General features: G+C 53.7%; 1 protein-coding gene across 2 annotated transcripts in view; it reads right to left on the reverse strand.

Annotated features, from left to right (window-relative positions):
• EFHD1 (EF-hand domain family member D1) overlaps nucleotides 1-16,385 on the reverse strand; it is a 42,955-nt gene extending 26,570 nt beyond the window's left edge. The window contains exon 1 of one of the 2 annotated variants that reach the window (XM_060624187.3): nucleotides 16,042-16,385. In XM_060624187.3, the coding sequence (XP_060480170.1) occupies nucleotides 16,042-16,331 (290 nt within the window). In that variant the 5' untranslated portion in view covers nucleotides 16,332-16,385. Of the gene's footprint in view, nucleotides 1-13,456; nucleotides 13,476-16,041 lie in introns of those variants that run through there. The other variant, XM_081796329.1, reaches the window with a different exon arrangement.
• Between the last annotated feature and the right edge of the window lie 2,908 nt (nucleotides 16,386-19,293).

The following is a 19,293-nucleotide window of genomic DNA, read 5'->3' on the forward strand; positions in this document are numbered from 1 at the left end:
TCCCTCACCGGCATGCCCACAGCCGTGGGCCGATGGCCTGGGAAAGCCCCTGGCCTGGCCAAAAGGGTGCCGTTAACCCCTAACTTCAACCCCACCAAAGTCCACTAGGGAGGGGACGAGGGGACAGCGGCAAGAGTGCAGGGTTAGGTGTCCAGTGTCCATCCAGTGCTCAGCCCCTCCTGGTTCCGTGAATCACTTGCTCTCTCAGCTTCCACCGTGCAGAGCCCCTGGGTTTTCTTGGTTTTCACCTCGCCAGAATAACCCTGCCATTAGGAAGAAAGAAGCCAGGCAGCCTTTGTGTGTCTGAGGCTCAGCCATGAGAAACTCCCCAGGGACCCTGGCGGGGGAGGGGGTGGTTCTCGGGAGGATGGCAGTGCCCCAGAAAATGTCTTGGTGTGGGAGGGTGGCATCCACTCCAGCACCCTGGGGCTCCCCTGCTTTTCTTTATCGCCAAAGGCCTTGTATGGAAATCAGGCACTGCCTTTTCAAACAGGCAGGCACCGGCTGCTCCGAGTGTGGTCCCTAGATCAGTGCCACCGTGGTCACCCAGGATTGTTAGAAACGCAGAATCTCAGGCCCTGCCCCAAACCTGCTGAATCAGAACCTCCATTTTCACAACACCTGTGGTGCCCAGGCACTCCCAAGTCAGAGAAGGGCACTGTGCCAGACTGTCCCCAAAGCCAATGGCCTTTCCAGGGATGCTCCTGGCTCTCCGTGGATGTCCCTAACGGTGCCTATCCAGATGAGTCTCAGGACACCCAAGGTCACAGGACAGTTGTTTCTCCTCCATAGTCCGGATGCCCAGGTCTCTGAGTTTCTGGTTTCCTATCTTTAGAGGGTCTTCCCTAGCTGTCAAATCATCTGCTCCTCCCTCTCTCCATTCTTCCTTCCTCCATTCTTCCCTCCCTCCTTCCTTCCCTCCAATTTGCCTCAGGCTGGGAGCAGGCCCGGAAACCAGATCTCCAAGTGTGTTACAACTGCGTGCAAAGTAAGAGGAAGCAGACTCTGAAGGGGGGGGGGGGGGGGGGGAGGTACAACAGTGACACAGGGACTGAGGAGTTAAGTTAAAGCTCGAGCTCAGAGTCTTTGATTTCCAATCAGTTCCTGGCTCGCCCTGATTCCATTCATCTGCTCACTCACCACCTGGCTCCCGTCTACCTGGGGCCTCTCCAGAGCTGAAGCAAAGCACAAAGACCAGTCCCGGCGGGCAGGCAGATGTACAAAGAGGCTGTTGAGCGGCGATAAGGCCGGAACTTGGGCAGAGCTGGAGGGGAGGGAGGCGGCTGGCTGGGACGGCGGTGGAGCAGGAACGACAGGGGAGCACAAGTGCAGAGGCCAGGGAGGGAGTCACTGTCACCAGTCCAGTCCAGAGGTGCGGGGATGTCCCAGAGGGAGGGAGTGGAGTCTGCTCCCACAAGGCATTCTGGGAGATTTGTGTGCTCCCGGGGGCAATGGGGGTGGGGAGGCTACCTGGGTTCTTCTCCCCAGGAATGTCAAATTGAGCAAGGTCAGTCCTTTGCTGGGAAGGTGCGGCATGGAGTGCCTCCCCAACACTTCCTATAAAAGCGGTGAGGGGCCAGGAAACAAGGCCAGAGGTGCCCCCCTGGAAACCTAACTCTCCAGGACGTTCCCAGGAGCCTTGTGGATCTGGGGGGACGGCTTCCCCCAAACAACCCGAGGCTTCCACACCAACTCGGTCAGGACTGGGGCAGCCCCAACAGTGCCCCCACTGCTCCTCAGCCCTCAAACCCAGGAGTCAGAGAGACAAAGAGCAGGGGAAGGCCCCGAAGAAGGGGAGGCCAGGGGCCCCAGGCCCAACTCAAGTGGCCTGTGGGGGGGACTCGGCCGTCCCTCCAAACAGGAAGGAAAAGCACCCGGGGCCGCAGCCTCTGGGCCCTCGGTCTCCATCTCCTTCCCACTACTTCACTGCCAGCCAGTCCTTTTCCGCATCCCCCGCTCTGGGCCGGCACCACCTCAAACCCAGCAGTTCTGCTGGGGGCCACGGGACCTGCAGGTCCGTAGTTCAAAAAACATGGGGCTGGAACCAGAGGGACCTAATTAAGGCTCTGACTGCATGCCGAGTGGTCAAACGATATTGGGGACAACCTGAGAAGGTGGTCATTTACCTGTTTCCACATCTCACAGGCCTGTGCCTGCATGGCGTGTGGTCAGTGGCACCACTAGAGGGAACCGCATGGCCCGCACGATGGCCCCCCTTTCCTCTGACAGCCTGTGAGCTGCGAAGCTCCCCAGAGGCAGTCATTGGGGCCACAGTGCAGCTCCAGAGGCAGAGCTCAGCCCCTCCACAGGGGTCAAGTCACCCCTACCCTGGCCCTGGGGTGGGCATGGGGACTGGAGAAGAAGTCAGCCCCACTCAAGCATAAAGACCTGTGCCTGCGTTCCCAGGACAAACCCTATGGAGGGAGGGGAACGTCACAAGAATCAACAATACTAAGTGCGATCCATTAGAAATTGGAGAGTAAGGAGAGTCGGGGTGAGGGGACGGGCAACAGCCCAGCAAGAGCAGGGCCAGGCCGGTGCAACTGGTAACAGCAGAATGCGACACCCGGCAGGGACCGGCCTTACAGGTTATCATGAGGAGCCTGGACCTTATCCCATGGGCAATGGGGAGCTATGGAATGTTGCATGTTGTCCCCAACCCACAGAGGATTCTGAAGAGGGATGCAAGGTGATGAGATCCGGGCTCTGGCAAGAGGTCACAACATGTAAGATGGATAAGGGGAGGCCAGCTGCCCCGGGCAACCTGCAGGGGCGATGCCAAGGATGGCTGAGATCTGGAGCCTGAGAAGATGGGGGCAATAATGACATTAATGAGGGAAGCTAGGGGCGCCTGGGTGGCTCAGTCGGTTAGGCATCCGACTTCGGCTCAGGTCATGATTTCACGGTTCGTGGGTTCAAGCCCCATGTCCGGCCCCATGCTGACAGCTCAGGGCCTGGAGCCTGCTTCGGATTCTATGTCTCCCTCTCTCTCTGCCCCTCCCCGACTTGTGCTCTGTCTCTCAAAAATAAATAAATGTTTAAAAAAAAATTTTTTTTTAATAAAAAAAAAAAAAAAAGAGAGAGAGGCTAGTGGCACAAGGAACAGGAGTACAGGCCTTCTGGGTTCAAATTCCAGTTCTACCTCTTACGTGATGGGTGACCCTGGGCAAGCTACCTAGCTTCTCTCTGTCCCAGGGTCCCCATCTGTGAAACGGGGTGACAACAGAACCCACCTAATGGTGTTTGAGATGCAAAGGCTAACAGCAGTGTCTGCACACAGTAGGTACTCTACAAGTGGTGACTGCTAGGTGTTTTGGCGGGGGGGGGGGGGGGGGAGCCCAGGGCTCAGTAAAGCTGAGCATTGTAGGGTGGGGTGGGCAAAGCATGAGGAGGCATTTAGGGAGGGGACAGAGACCCTATCACTGAGGCCAAGCAGGGCAGCGCTGGATCTGGGGACAGCACTTCTCCAAGGCCAAGACACAAGACAGAGCTCGCCAGGTCCCCATGGACGCAGAGCTAGGACGGTCAGCAGCCAGACCTTGTCAGTAGAGGGCTGATGCCAGGACTGCCGTCCCAGGCACGGTCAGTGTTCCCTGAGCAGTGCCAGGTGGCCTGGGGGTCCCCCTCGGAGGTGTCTAACCCCAGAGCTGGCGTCAGCTGCAGCCTCAATCCGTCCTCTGTTCCCACCAGGAAGGGGCAGAGGGGCCAGCCCTGGGGACGCAGTTTGAATGTCTTGGACAATGTCCTCCTACTTCCTTCCAATCTGATCCAAGCCTGCAGAAGGTTAAGCCTTTGTCCACCCAGAGGCAGCCACACTATTCACACCATTCACTTCAGAATCAGACCCCGGTGTGGCTGGGAACAGTCCACTGCTCCCCGCCCGTCCCCCTACACTAAGGCTCCGCCTGGCCTGGAACCAGGAACCGGCACAGGGAGGCTGCTGCTGGCACTGGCTCACCTCCAAAACCAAAGACTTTATTTTCATCCCACAACACAGGGGGGGCAGTTAGGCTAAGACTGAGAGAAAATAAAATCAGGCCTGGATACCCTTCCACCCACCCCTCCTACAAGAGAGGGGCCCCTCTCAACACAATACTAGAAGACGCTAAAAGGAATGAGCGACATCAACGCGGGTGACTGCCAGCCAAGATGGCGGCTGGTCCCCCCCCCCCCCCCCCCCGCACTCACTGCGGATCCACCTGTAGACCCTTCTAAAAGGAGAGGAAATCAGAGATACAAGAGTCATGATGATAAAGAGGACAAAGGAGGTCTGAGGAGGGGGAGCTTGAGAAAAGGAAGGCATCAGCAAACAATCGTCAAAGACAAAAAGCAGAGGAGGAGTGTAATTGGTGAAATCTGCCCAAGGAAGCCAGTTGGGCCCTCCCATCCCAGAGTTGAGATGGCTGGTGTTCGCCCAAACTCTTTGTTAAAATGGAAGGATTACTTGAGGCAAAGTAGGAGCTTTACTGAAAGTTGGCTTAGAGAGGGCAGTTGACACAGACACATCCCCACCCCCAAATACACAACACTCTTAGCTGCCAGGGATCTACAGCCACAGGCAAAGAGGAAATCAAAGGTGGGGGCGGGAGGGGGGGCGGGGCGCCTGGATGGCTCAGTCGGTTAAGGGTCCGACTTCAGCTCAGGTCATGATCTCACAGTTCTTGAGTCAAGCCCGTGTTGGGCTCTGTGCTGACAGCTAAGAGCCTGGAGCCTGCTTTGGATTCTGTGTCTCCCTCTCTCTCTGCCCCTCCTCTGCTCATTCTCTGTCTCTGTCTCTCTCTCTCAAAAATAAACATTAAAAAAATTTAAAAAGAAAGAAAGAAAGAAAGAAAGAAAGAAAGAAGGAAAGAAAGAAAGAAATCAAAGGGAGTCTTGATTAAAATGGTGGCAGTGAGTGTCCCAGAGGAAAGACTTCCACATTCAGGCATCTAAGAGCTCCCAGTCATGGGCTGCTCCCTGCCTGGTCTCCAGAATCCAAGCCCCTCCTATATATACAAAAACAGAGATGGACACAAGAGAGCCATGGTCCACTGGTCAGGAAAAGACCCAAAAGGAACACTGTTGGGCTCCACCCCTCCTTTTCTCCCTTACAAACCTCCATTTGGCCAGGTTCCTGCCCCTCAGGAAAGGGCAGTCACTGGCCCGGGTGGGCCCTTGACCCAATGCCGGCCAAAGGGATGCCAGAGGCTGGCTTAGGGGATCCATCTGGGAAAGACTTCTCATTTTTTTTTAATGTTTTATTTATTTTTTGAGAGAGCATAAGCAGGGGAAGGGCAGAGAGAGAGAGAGAGAGAGAGGGGGACAGAGGATCTGAAGTGGGCTCTACACTGACAGCAGCAAGGCTGATGTGGGGCTCGAACTCTAGAACCGCAAGATCATGACCTGAGCTGAATTCAGATGCTCAACCGACGGGGCCACCCATGCGCCCCAAGATTTCCTCATTGTTTACAAGAACTCTAGCTCTTTCCTGCCTCTGATTTTGTCACAGCTGAATGTGACTTGGGGAACTCACCATCTTGCTACCCGCCCCCAGATGAAGGCAACACAAAGACTGGAGGGGTGGGGAGGATCGAACTCGAGTCTCCGACAGCAACCGCCAACCATGCCCAAGGGCCACCTGGATCCTCTGGACACCCTGTTATACGAGATGATTCTTCACTGTTGGGTTCAGGGCAAGGTTTTCCATGACTTGAGCCAAGGGCCTCCCAACTGATACAAGGCAGAACGGTATATACAGTCTCAACACTCACGTTCAGCAACCGGTACCTAATCTGATGGCAGCCATCCCTTGGAATAGAAGATCCTGCGGCTTCCACTCTCCACAAGTCGTAAATAGCTCTACTATTTTACAAGAGATATTGAACAGGGACATCATAATTTTACAACAAAAATGATTAAGTTTTCTTTTAGTTGTGAGATTCTAATCTGTTCCCTCCAAACCAGGGGATCTTAGCTGTGGAGAGATGGGCCTTAAACCCTGCGAGAAGGTGGATGCCCTTAGCAAATGGGTGCCCGCAACTCGTTATGTGATTTCAGAGGTTCCAAAGACCTGAGGCAAAGAGCTCTGGGGGCGTGTGAGGGGCTCAGTCAGTTGAGCCCCAGACTCTTGATTTCGGCTCAGGTCATGATCCCAGCCAAGGTTGTGGGCTAGAGCCCTGCATAGGGCTGCATAGGCTGAGTGTGGAGCCTGCATGAAATTCTCTCTCCCCCTCTGCCCCTCTCCCCAGCTTGTGCTCTCTGGATAAGATAAGATAGGATAGGATAGGATAGGATAGGATAGGATAGGATAGGATAAAACAAGCTCCAGCTATAACCATAGGGCTCAAAGGAAACTTGAAGGTCAATACTCCATCCCCCAGCCTCCCTAAGCCCCGCCGGAAACTTCTCGCTCCAAGGAATTGGGCGACCCGCATTCCAGTGAAACCCCAGAGAAAAGGCTTAACACCTTCCAGACAATTCTTTCCATTTCTCAACCACTCCAACCACGAGAAAGTCTTCTTCTCTATACTGAACCAAAGCTATTGACTCCTTTTCTTGTGGCCTCCATGGTCAAGTGGGTCCCCATCACACTTCAAGCGGTCAGCTGCCATCCTCCACCTTGAGGACCCTCAGTGCCAGGGCTTCCCTCGCTCAAGGACCTGGATCCCCTCCCAGTCTTGGCTGGCTGCTCTTCCCTGACTACATCCAGAAAGACCGGGACCCCTACCCTGAATGCAGCAGCCTGAAGTCACAGTGTTCCCCACATCTTCACGGGGGCCGCTAGGCCACATGAAGTGTCTTGCACACGGGTGGTGGCTGGCCTTTCCAGGACTTGCAATCCTCCTGTCCAGCAGCATCATTTATATCCAGCTCACTGTTGGGGCGCCTGGGTGGCTCAGTCGGTTGAGCATCTGACTCTTGGTTTCGGCTGAGATCGTGATGTCACCTCACCGTTCGTGAGTTTGAGCTCCATGTCGGGCTCTGCACTGACAGTGTGGAACCTGCTTGGGATTCTCTCTCTCCCTCTCTCTCTCTGCCCCTCCCCTGCTCATGCTCTTTCTCTCTCTCTCAAAATAAACAAACTTAAAAAAAAAAATCCAGGGGCGCCTGGGTGGCTCAGTCGGTTGAGCGCCAACTTCGGCTCAGGTCACGATCTCGCGGTCCGTGAGTTCGAGCCCCGCATCGGGCCCCTGTGCTGACAGCTCAGAGCCCGGAGCCTGTTTCAGATTCTGTGTCTCCCTCTCTCTGACCCTCCCCCATTCATGCTCTGTCTCTCTCTGTCTCAAAAATAAATAAACGTTAAAAAAAAAAAAAAAAAAAAAAATTAAAAAAAAAAAAAAATCCAGCTCACTGTTAAGATTTTGAGTTTCTCAAGGGCAGTGTCTCCTCTGGTTCAATCTGTGCAATCCCAGCACCCAGCAGGTGCTTAGCTGAATGAATGAATGAATGAATGAATGGCTCACAAACAGTAGATAAGAGGGCTCGTCATCATCATCATTATGGTACCACAGCAGATTATGGTTAGCAAGTGTATAGACATTGATGGCTGTGGGACCCCAGAGGTGAGAACACTGGGGAAGGGGTCACAAAAGGTCACGCAGCCTTGGAACCAACAAATCTATGTCCTGGCAGAGCACCGACTACGATCAAGTTTCATCCTGCAGGATAGTGTGGTCCTTGCTCCAACAACTCAGGTGTCCCTGTACCTGGGCCTTCCAAGGATCATCTAGGATTTAGGACCAGTAGTGCCCTTCGATCACTAACACTCAAGGGACACAGGAGCTGAAAGAGGCTTGTAGAGGCAGGACTATATGATGTGGAGGACAGGCACTGAATGCGTGAGGGTGAGAGTGAATGTGAGCACACATGTCACATGTGTGGACACACGAGGGTGCACACGATGCAGATATTCACGAAGCAGGAAACTGAAAGCAAACGTGTGCAAAGCCTGGAGGGTGTGCTGGGCTCCTCCAAGGAGCGTCTCTTCGCCGGGTCTGGTGGCCGTGGCTCCCAAGGCCCGACTGAATCAGCACATTTTAGAGACCACTGGTTCAGCCACACCGTGAGGACCCTCCTCAAATTCAAAGGAAGGAGATATTTCTTTTTTTTTTCTTTCATTTTATTTATTTATTTTGAGAGAGAAAGGAAGAGGGGGCAGAGAGAGAGAGAGGGAAAGAGAATCTCAGCGCAGAGCCTGATGCGGGGCTCGATCCCACGAACCGCAAGATCATGACCTGAGCTGAAATCAAGAGTCGGAGGCTTACCCGAATGAGCCACCCAGGCGGCCCTGAAAGGAGGTATTTCTATTTCTATTTACTAGTTGGACTATGGGTACGATCCGGCTAGAGTATAAATAGAGCCCCTGAGACCTCACAGCTTTGAAACCAGGCACTTATTAACTAACCTTGCAAGGGATTCATGAAATGAATCATGAAATGTGATTCTCATGAAATGTGAAGGCTCTGTAACGAGGGTGGAGGAGACTTCTCAGAGGGAGTGAGGTGGGGAGAGTGGGGAGCAAGGAAGAGGAAGAAACTCCCTGCAAAGATCTGACCGCCAGGAGCTGGGAGCCCCCTCCCAGTTCCCCTCCGTGGCAGTCAGCACACCTCATTCGGCAAATGGAAACAACCAGTGCTTGAACAGGTCTAAGAAATACTTCCAAGTCAAGGTGTCTTTCTGCCAGAGACCAGGGCCCCGAAACAGAAGCCAGCCTGAGTTCTGGCTGAACGCCCCCCAGGAATTCAGACTAGCCCAGGGTTCTCTTGCCCCACCCACGGTCGGCAAGGTCAAATGTGCAAAATCCAGTGCGGGTGTGGGAATTTCAAATCTAAGGCAGGTCACCGTGGACTGAAACTCCAATCAGGAGTCAGAAGCTCTCGTCGCCTTTCTCTAAGGCACCTTCCTCATCTTCAAAGTCAATTCGCTCCGAAGATGCACCTGAGAGTGGGTGCGCTGCCTCCCCTCCCCCTTAGTAACCCTCCCCCCTCTGCACCTCTACTGCAAATGTCTGCCCTCTAAGTCTACACCCTTTCTCCCTCCTTCAAGGAGGAGACTAAGGAGGAGAAAAATAAATGGGATAAGGGTGGGCAACATAAGAAATGAACAGTCCTGGGGCGCCTGGGTGGCTCAGTCAGTTGAGCAGCCGACTTCGGCTCAGGTCATGATCTTGCGGTCCGTGAGTTCGAGCCCCGCATCGGGCTCTGTGCTGCCAGCTCAGAGCCTGGAGCCTGTTTCAGATTCTGTGTCTCCCTCTCTCTGATCCTCCCCCGTTCATGCTCTGTCTCTCTCTGTCTCAAAAATAAATAAATGTTAAAAAAAATTAAAAAAAAAAAAAAAAGAAATGAACAGTCCTACGACATCCTCGCCTTTTCTGGGCTTAGTGGTGACGTGGGCGTTGGAGGGGCATCTACGACATCACCATTTCGGATTCTCAATAAAAAGACAACTTTCCCAGAGCCAAATGCTCCTCTCCCCACCCTTTCTTTGGGGGAATGAAAGACAAACTTTTAGTGTAGCTACAAAAACACAGCAGCCACATTTTGAGGTGCTGCATTTGTTTTTGTTTTTGTTAATGTTTCTTTATTTTTGAGAGAGACAGAGACAGAGTGCGAGCAGAGGAGGGGGAGAGAAAGAAGGAGACACAGAATCTAAAGCAGACTCCAGGCTCTGAGCTGTCAGTCAGCCCAGAGTCCGATGTGGGGCTCGAACCCACGAACCATGAGATCATAACCTGAGTCGAAGTCGGACGCTTAACCGACTGAGCCACCCAGGCGCCCCTGAGGTGCTGCATTTGGGTCCTACCCTTAAGTGGCCACCCTCAGTCTCTCCTGTTGAAAGAGGCCCCCAGATAAGCCCTGGGTAATTAAAGTTTCCCGTCTAGCCTTGACCTCCACCAGCTTCTGTTACAGCCCTGGACACGAACCCAGAGTCAGTTTCTTCTGGGCCTTCTCACTCTTCGTTTAAAATCAGGCCACTGTTCTCTTGGCTCAGGCTATCCAGTAACACACTTGGAAATGAAGAGGGAGCTTTCTCTGGCCAGGATGATGATGCCTCTGGCTTCCCACACTCACTCGAAAATTCTCTTCCTCCTACGACACAGCATTTGGCAGCCAGGCTCATTTGTGGTAGGCCCCAGGGGTACAAAGACAAGTGACCCCCAGCCCAAGAGCCCAACATCCTCACAGCTGGGTTGGGGGAGGGATCCAGTTCTTCCTCGAAACCTTGACAATGCAAGACATCCCTAAGCAACACTTGCAAATAGAAAGATCAAACTTAAGAGATCAAAGCACATTCGGCAGTACCTGCATGCGTTTCTCTAGCTCAGAACAAAAGGAACAGGCGTACTTTATGCCCATCAAGTCGGGTTTTGAGTGAACTAAGGCGACATCAGAATCTGGATCTGGCAACTCTGATTAAACTGAAATTTTTGCTGAAAGTGAGTGCCCTCCTGGGTCGACTGGGGGTGTGGGGGTGAAGGGAGGGGTGGAGGGTAATGCTGTCGGTTCTGTGTTTTGTAGTTAGATAGCAGCTCCATTTCCATTAGGATTGGGCTTTGGGAAGATCGATCCTCCTGCTGAGGGTAGGAATATGGAGGCTTTGGTTAAGGCTCTGACGTCCCCAAATCCGAGGGCCTCCTTGGGCAGGCCTGCCCACTCCGGCTCCCCAATCCCTCAGGAGGCAAGGAGAAGGTGGTCATGGTGCCTCAAGGACTGGGAAGCCCTGCTCGCTTGCGGTAACGGGTTGAATAGGGTGCCCCCTGCCAAATTCACGGCCACCCAGAACCTCAGAATGTGATCCTGTTTGGAAATAGGATCATCGCAGATGCAATAAATTAAACTAAGATGAAGTCGTACTAGATTAGGGTGGGCCCTAAATCCAATGACTGGTGTCCTTACAAGGGGGCCATGTGAGGACACACATACAAGGAGAACACCATCAAGAACACCTGGGCGGCTCAGTCGGTGGAGCATAAGACTTGGGCTCAGGTCATGATCTCGCGGTTCATGAGTTCGAACCCCACGTGGGGCTCCGTGCTGACAGCTCAGAGCCTGGAGCCAGCTTCAGATTCTGTGTCTCCCTCTCTCCCTGCTCCTCCCCAACTTGTGCTCTGTCTTGCTCTGCCTCTGTCTCTCAAAAATAAAGAAATGTTAAAAAAATTTTTTTTAATTAAAAAAGTAATAAGTAAACATTCAAAAATTAAAAAAAAAAAACAAAACTTGAGGCACTTGGGTGGCTCAGTTGATCAAGCCTCCGACTTCTGCTCAGATAATGAACTCATGGTTTGTGGGTCCAAGCCCTACATCGGGCTCTGCGCGGACAGTGATAGAACAAGGCAGAGATCAGAGTGATGGGTCTGTAAGCCAAGATTATGCCAGTGATTGCTGGTGACCACCAGAAGCTACAAGAGGCATGGAAGGATTCATTCTTCTTCCCTCAAGCTCCCGTAGCCTCGCACAGCCCTGCCGGTACCCTGGGTTCCGGTTCCAGCCTCCAGAAGGGTAAGAGAATGCATTCACGCTGTTTTGAGCCACCGGCTTTGCGGTACTTTGTTACGGCAGCCGGAGGACGCTAATGCAGTCCTCCAGCAGTGGAGCGAGTGACTCCCATCGACAGAGCCTGGAAGGGCAGAAGGTCAGGGCAGAGCCCCAGGGGGACCAATTACTCACCAAGCAGCTAGGTCGCCACTCTGCAGCTCAAACTGCAGGAGGAATCAACTTCAAAGGATCGATCAGACATTGCTTTTGAATTACTGAGCAGAAAAGGGACGACCCAAAATCTGCACATCCACCAAAACTACAGCTATGTGATCATCTGAAAACGAGGGGTGCAAATCTCCTGGGCCCTCACCCAGGGCCCTGCATTGAGCTAACTGCGTCACATACATTAGCTTATTTAATAACCACAATAACCCCACAAGGCAGGTACTGTTCTATCCACACTTGACAGAAAGGGAAACTGAGGCACGGCGCTCTTAAGTAACCTGCCCGAAGTAGCCTTCCAGGTAGCAAGAAGTAGGGTCTGGGTCTGAACCCAGGAAGTCTGGCTCTGCACTCATGCTCTTTACAGCCTCAACCCTGCTTCGGCAGTGCATCAGGTGTGGAAAGCCAGACAATGGGAAATAAGTTGGTGTGTGACCTGTTCTTGGGGGTTTATAAGATGCTTATGCTTTTCTTTATGTGTAGAGAAGCAAAGGAAAAAGAAAAAGGTTGGAAGAGGCCACACTTCAATTGGGGACAGAAGCACAGTATTGATCAGTGCTGGCTGGACCGGTGCTGTGGCAGGTGACACTGTCACAGGGCAGGGAGGAGAGTCAGGCAGGGGTCGGCAGGTGCAGGGCTCCTCCAGGCAGCATAGGAGCCCGGGAGGCCCCAGTAAGGGGATTCCTCGCCCGGCCCTCAGTGAGGGCCAAGGCAGCTGAAGAAGGGTCAATGCAGGAGTGAGCCGGTGAATGCAGGTGAAGGGTCAATGCAGGAGTGAGCCGTCAGGTTTTCAAGAGGACCTAACTATGCATAGTTTAAAATTTGTTGTTTTTTTTAAGTCACGCAGGACAACAGGAAGAAGAAAATATGAAAGCGGGCCAGCAGGGAATCAGGGCTGGGCTGTGGGCAAAGCTGGGACCAAGGAGCTCCTTAGCAGGCTGCAGAGGGTCAGCAGCACTGCCAGGCTGGGGCAGGTGGCAAATCCCCGAATTGCCAGCCCCACAGCAGGCTTCCGGGTGGAGGCGGCCTGCCCCAGCCTGGGCAAAGGCGGCAGGGACAGGAGGCCCCTTGGGCGGATGGGCTCAGGCAGGTCCTGGAGCCAGCTGGCCATCTGAAGGGAGCTTGAGGTGGCAGGAGGGCAGGAAGCCCACCAAGGCGTGGCAGGGCAATTGGTCTAGCCTAGTGACCGAAGGCACAGCAGGGCCCCTTCACAAGAGGAGGGGTTTGTCCATCACCTAGAGTCACTTGCGGAGCCGAGTCACAAGTGTCTAGGTAACAAATCTCCCAACCTGGGGCCGCTGACCCTAGTGGGGTCGGGACAACAAGCGAAATTGGGCAGATGCACCCTGAAGGTAAACCGATGAGCTAGGAGGGAGGATGCCGAGTTTGTGGAAGCCCAGCCTTGGGGTCATGCAATCCCTGTTTTTTGTAGGAGGTGGGGAGCCTGAAGGTGTGACACAGGGCTGGAGCCAAAGTGGTCTCGCTGGGTTCTCACCAAACCCCTTGAAAGGAACAATTGCCTCCATTCTATGATGAAAGGCCAGAAGTGGTTAAGCAACTTGCCCACGGTCACAGTCACAGCTAATGACCCTGGAATAAGTGGGCTGTGTCCCCACCCTCCCCACACTCATGATGCATAACTGAGTCTTGACATCACGTTCCGGGGGGCCTTTCCAAACACAGTGGGGAAACAAAGACAGCATTCCCCAGTGGCCCCAGCCCCGGTAGTCGCAGTGCTACCTGGCCCTCAGGGGAAGGCAGCACTGTGCCCATCTTACCAGCAAGAAAACCAAGGCTTATGTTGGTTCATGTAACTTGTTCAGGGTCACAGATCCCAGGCCCTGTCAGCCCTATGCTTGTCCGAATCCAAAGGTGACACTGCTCCCCCTGCCGTGCTGGGGTCTCCAGGTACTGCTCAGCTGACTGGAGCAGCTCTGCCTCTCTCCTCTTCTGGGACACAGGGATGGTTCCCAGGAAGGCGTCTCCGCAGCAGCTCGGGCCTCGGATCCCACTCCCTGCCGACAGGAGCCATGCAATCCAGCCTTGACACTTGTGGCTGAAGGTAAACAAAGTGCCAGTGATCTGGGTCCAGGATGACCCGGGAAGGTCATTCACAAGCCACCAGCATTTGACCCTCCCTCCTCAGCAATAGCCTCCAGATTTGCCGGTGAAAGCCATTCTTCCCCAAGGCCAAGTCTGCTAGAGATAGGGCTGTACTCCTCCCTGCAGGGGTGGAGCACATGCCTCAGGCCTGGCCAATCAGAGCAAACAAGTCCCCTGGCCACAGCAATTGGTTGAGAGCCAGTAAGAAACAATAGCAAAGCTAAAGGCAGAGAGAGACAATAAGGCCTTTGCTGTGGTTACCCTTTCCCCCTGGACTGGAGCTGCTGTGGCCAGACTGCCACCACCAGGGATAAGCCACCTGAGAACGGGGACAACACAGAGAGGAAGCTGGCTTAAGAAAAAGAGAAACTAAGCACTGATAGTATCATCTGAGCGCCTAGGTCCAGCCATACCTGACACCAATTATGAGCCCATTAACCTCCTTTTTTGTTTATGCCACTTTTGGTTGAAAATGACAGAAAACCCAACCTAGAATTCTGACTGACACCGCAGCTCTGGAGAACCACCGTGTGGCACCACGCACAGGCTGGACTGGCCAGCTCTCTTAGGACCCTGGACCACACGTGCCTTCCCTTGAGCTTGACCTTCTTCCAGAGCCTGCTTCCTCACGGATGCCACCTTGCTTGTCCTCCTAAGGCCCTCTACTCTATGTGGACTCCCTTTATGACTCTTATGTAGCCAACAAACAAGCTCAACCTTTCAAAGATTGTTCTAGAAAAAAGTAGAATAAATAAAAGAAACCCAAGTCATCCCAAAGCAAACTGAAGAAGGAGGTCCCCAAGATGCACCCCCCCAGTCCAGCTGGACTGTTGGGAACTGCTGGGACATGGGAGCAAAGGAGCCAAAGCATACTCCCAAATAAATCAAAGGGGCTCTGACAAACCAAGTACCCATTGCTTTTCCATCTCCACTCCAAATGCTTTTTTTTTTTTTTTTTTTTTTTGCCCCAACTCAGCTTTCCTTAATTGCCCAAACTAGACCCACCAGGTGTGAACACCAGAGAACAGTGCTTGCAAGCCAGGGACTGGGACATCAGGGTGTCAGGGAAACAGAGGAGGCAGGGAGGCTCCAGGTGCCAGCCTCCACTGACCTCCACACAGAGGCCGAGGCTGGACAGCAGCCCAGCCTCAGGAAGGGGCCAAGGCTCTGGCCACCCAGTGCCGGCCACAGAGCCTTTAAATAGAACCTCAACGCGGAGCACAAACACATTCCAAGCGCTTTTAAAAACGCCCTAAGTATGACCTGGCCGGAGGCTTTCGCCCCCCCAGGCATTTTTCCGGTCTTGGCCCAATTCTGGAAATAATATTAATAGCTCGGTTAGAAGCTTACGGTGTGCAAAATACTTTATGGCCTTAAAAGGCTGGGACCATCGCTGCTCTCTCTCTCTCTACAGATGAGAAAACTGAGGTCCAGGGACCTCGCAGGATACAAAGACAACTAGAGGGGGCTCTCTATGCTGCTTCCATCGCCCGGTGTTGGGGCGAGCCAGCAGCTCCCCGGCTCCGCGGGGCTTTCACAGCAGGACCCGCTGCCAGCTGCCACGTCCGGTTGCGACGGGCGCCTACTGCCCCAAAGACAAGAAAGGGTAAAACAGATGAGGCGACGCCCCCAGGAGGCTCCCTAGTCACACTCGCTCCAGGAACGTCCTGATCTTTTGCAACGAGTTTAACAAACTCCCAGTTCTCAGCCTCTGTGGGTACATCAGACCCCGAGCGGCAGCCAAGGATAACTATCCCCTTTTGTTTTAAAAGATAAAAGGACAACGGGGCTAGTTTCTCCCTTGGGAGATACAGCTGGCAGGTGAGCCGCTGCGCGACTCTGTTTCCTAGAAGTTGCGCTGCGGGCAAATCTCGCAACCAGCGGCGCAGGGGCGGGACCCGTGGTCGGGACCCGGGAGCGTGGGACTCCGGCTCCGCTGCCCCGGGGAACTTCTGAGCTCAGTCCGGGAGAGCTGCGGCCACTGCCCTCCGCAGCCGGGCCAGGACCGCCCCCCCGCGCGCCCCCAGACGCGCCAGCACGGACTCGGGGCGCGCAGGGCCTCGGGGGCGTGGGTTAAATGCTAAGGGCACCCCCGGAACTCCTAAACTATCCCACCCAGTCCCACAAAGCAGAGCCGGGAAACCCGCCCACCCCCCCCTCACCCCCCCCACCACGCCCCCACCTCCCGGGTCCCCGGCGCAGGGCGCTCGGGGGGGGGGGGGGGGGGGGCGCAAGGCACAGGGCGGCGCGGGGCGCTCACTTTTTGAACATGCTCTCCAGGTCCCTGATGAGGCGGCGGCTGAACTCCGGGAACTCGGTGTAGGGGTTGAAGACCTTGCAGCGGCGGGGCCGCGCGGTGCCCTCGTTGATGTCCAGCCGTCGGTTCAGCTGCGCGCTCAGCTCGGCGTCGGCGCAGGCGGTGGGCGCCCGGGCGGGGGACTCGTGCTCCGGCGCCGGGGCTGCGCCGGGCGCGGGCTGGAGGCCGCCCTCCTCCACCTCCTCCCACTGCAGCCGCCGCTGCAGCTTGAGCGCCAGCTCCTGGCTGGCCATGGCGGCGGGCCTGGGGACCCGGGGGCGCGGAACCCGACGCGGGGACTGGACGGATGGCGCGCTCCTCGCGGGCTCGCGGCGCTGCGACGCTCTGCCAGGGCGGCCGGAATCCGGCGGTTGGGTGGAACCGCGGGCGGGGGGTGGGGGGGGGGTGGGGGGGTGGGCGGGGCGGAGCCGCCGCTTTAAAGGAGGAGCCGGGGCTCGGGGACCGCCCGGCCGGCCAGGGGCCGCAGGTGTCTGGGCTTCCGGCGGTCCCCACCCGCCGCCCCCTGTCCGGGGCTCGGGACGGGAGGCTGACCGCCCCCCGGGACACGGAGTGGACCCTCCGATCAACTCCGACCTTGCCGCCCGAGCCCGCTCGGAGGGAGACAGGGGACCCTGCGGTCCCCGGGGAAACGGCAGCGGGAAAGTTTCCCGACCGCTCGGGCGGTTCCTTTCTCGTTCCACAGAAATACCCCGACTGGAGGTGCTCGCGGCCCAGGACCGGCTGGGGGTGGGAAAAACCGAGCTCCCTCAGGTGACACCCACGCGCCCCCATGGCTGGAAGTGGCACCCAGTGGCCGCGAGGTCTGGCAGTGGGAGGCGCCCCCTGGGGGGGGGGGGGCTGCGTTTCTAACATTCGTTGAAAATAAATGTTGCCAAAACATACTCAAAACACTAAACACGAATAAGCAAACAGAAAAGAGAGCAAGCAAAGGAGACAAAACTCGTGGCTCCCCTGGAGGTAAGACCCCAGCGTGGCTTCGGGGGCTCTGGCTTTTTCTGTGACGCGAGAAAGAAGAGAAAAAGAAGCTCAAGAATAAATAAATAAATCGGCACTTTTAATAACAAGGGGGCAAAACTAGTAAACTCGTCATTGTCCCTAAGGAAGGCTGATGCAGATGGCTGTTACATCAGCCAACCGTTGTAAACACTGGTCCGCCTCTGCCTGGATCACTCTGCTCTGACCACCTAGTGGGCTGCTGACCTCGGGGCGTGTCTGTGACCCGGACTGAGCCCTGGGGCCTGAGACTGAGCACCAGCTTTTGGGTGTGTGTGTGTGTGTGTGTGTGTGTGTGTGTGTGTGTACTGGGCAAGCAGAGGTCCTGCCAGGGATTGGGGGCATCTATAGAGGGCTAATGAAAAAGAGTTATTTGGGGGCACCTAGCTGGCCCAGTTGGTGGAGCATGCAATTCTTGATCTGAGGGTTGAGCTCCAGCCCCATGTTGGGTGTAGCGATTACTTACAGATAAAATATATAATGTTTATTTTGTTTTCAGAGAGAGAGAGAGAGCACGCAAGCAGGGGAGGGGCAGAGAGAAAATTGCAAGCAGGCTTTGTGCCGTCAGTGCAGAAATCAAGAATCAGATGTCTAACTGACCCAGCCACCCAGGCACCTCTACAAATAAAATCTTTTTAAAAAGTTATTTATAAATACAGAGAACAGGGACACCCGGGTGGCTCAATCAGTTAAGCATCCGACTTCAACTCAGATCATGACCTCACAGCCTGCTTGCTCGTTCTCTCTCTGTCGCTCAAATAAATAAATAAATAAACTTTTTAAAAATTAAAAATAAAATAATAAATAAATACAGAGAAAAAACAGGGATGCTGGAGGGGTGTCAAGTGGGGGGATGGGCTAAATGGGTGATGGGAATTGAGGGCACTTGTTGGGATGGACACTGGGTCTTATATGTGAATGATGAATCACCAAATTCTACTCCTGAAGTCATTTATTACAGTATATGTGAACTAACTTGGATTTAAATTAAATTTTTGAATTTTTAAAAATTTAAAGAAGTTATTTAAAACAAAAAGGTATTAGGAAATACTAAGTTTTTAAATAAGGGTATCAAATAAAATCTTTTAAAATTTTTAAAAATGTTTATTTTTGAGACAGGGAGAGAGAGAGAGAGAGAGAGAGAATGAGAACCACCCAGGGAGGGGCAGGGAGAGAGGGAGACAGAGGATCCAAAGCGTGCTCTGTGCTGAAAGCAGAGCGCCTGATGGGCTCAAACCCGCCAACTGTGAGAACATGACCTGAGCCAAAATCAAGAATCAGATGTTTAATCGACTGAGCCACATAGGTGCCCTCAAATAAAATATTTTAGGGGCACCTGAGTCACTCCGTTAAGTGGCCAACTTCGGCTCAGGTCATAATCTCACCGTTTGAGAGTTTGAGCCCCGCATCAGGCTCTATGCTGAGAGCTCAAAGACTGGAGACTGCTTCAGATTCTGTGTCCCTCTCTCTCTGCCCCTCCCCTACTCACACCCTGTCTCTCTCTCTCTCTCTCTCAAAAACAAACGTTAAAAAAAAATAAAATAAAATCTCTTAACATTCCCACTAAACAATTGTATCTGGTTCTGCAAAAGCAGCCCTTTTTACATTAGATTTTATGCTTGAAATGACGATTGATGGACCCTTTTATTTTAAAAAAAAATTTTTTTAACGTTTATTTATTTTTGAGACAGAGAGAGACAGAGCATGAACGGGGGAGGGTCAGAGAGAGGGAGACACAGAATCTGAAACAGGCTCCAGGCTCTGAGCTGTCAGCACAGAGCCCGACGCGGGGCTCAAACTCACGGACCGCGAGATCATGACCTGAGCCCAAGTCGGCTGCTTAACCATCTGAGCCACCCAGGTGCCCCTGATGGACCCTTTTAAATACATCACGGGATGCTACCCGTCTTGACCTGATGGTGGTGACTACCTTTGCTTTGTTGTCACTTCTGTTTTGAGTACTTTATATGTGACATATTTCATACACACACCAAAAAAGGATTTAAAATTAATATTCTCCATCAACAAGAAACTGCATAAAAAGGTAATACAAAATGTAAACAATTGTTTCACATGCTAAAATTTACCACAGTTCACGTTAAATTTACAGAATCTAATAGCTTTGGGGTACATGACTGGTTCAGTCTGTGGACTGCTCAATTCCTGATCTCAGGGTCATGAGTTTGAGCCCCATGTTTGGTA

The sequence above is a fragment of the Panthera onca genome, chromosome C1 (assembly GCF_046562875.1).
Source record: "Panthera onca isolate mPanOnc1 chromosome C1, mPanOnc1 haplotype 2, whole genome shotgun sequence".
NCBI lineage: Eukaryota > Metazoa > Chordata > Mammalia > Carnivora > Felidae > Panthera > Panthera onca.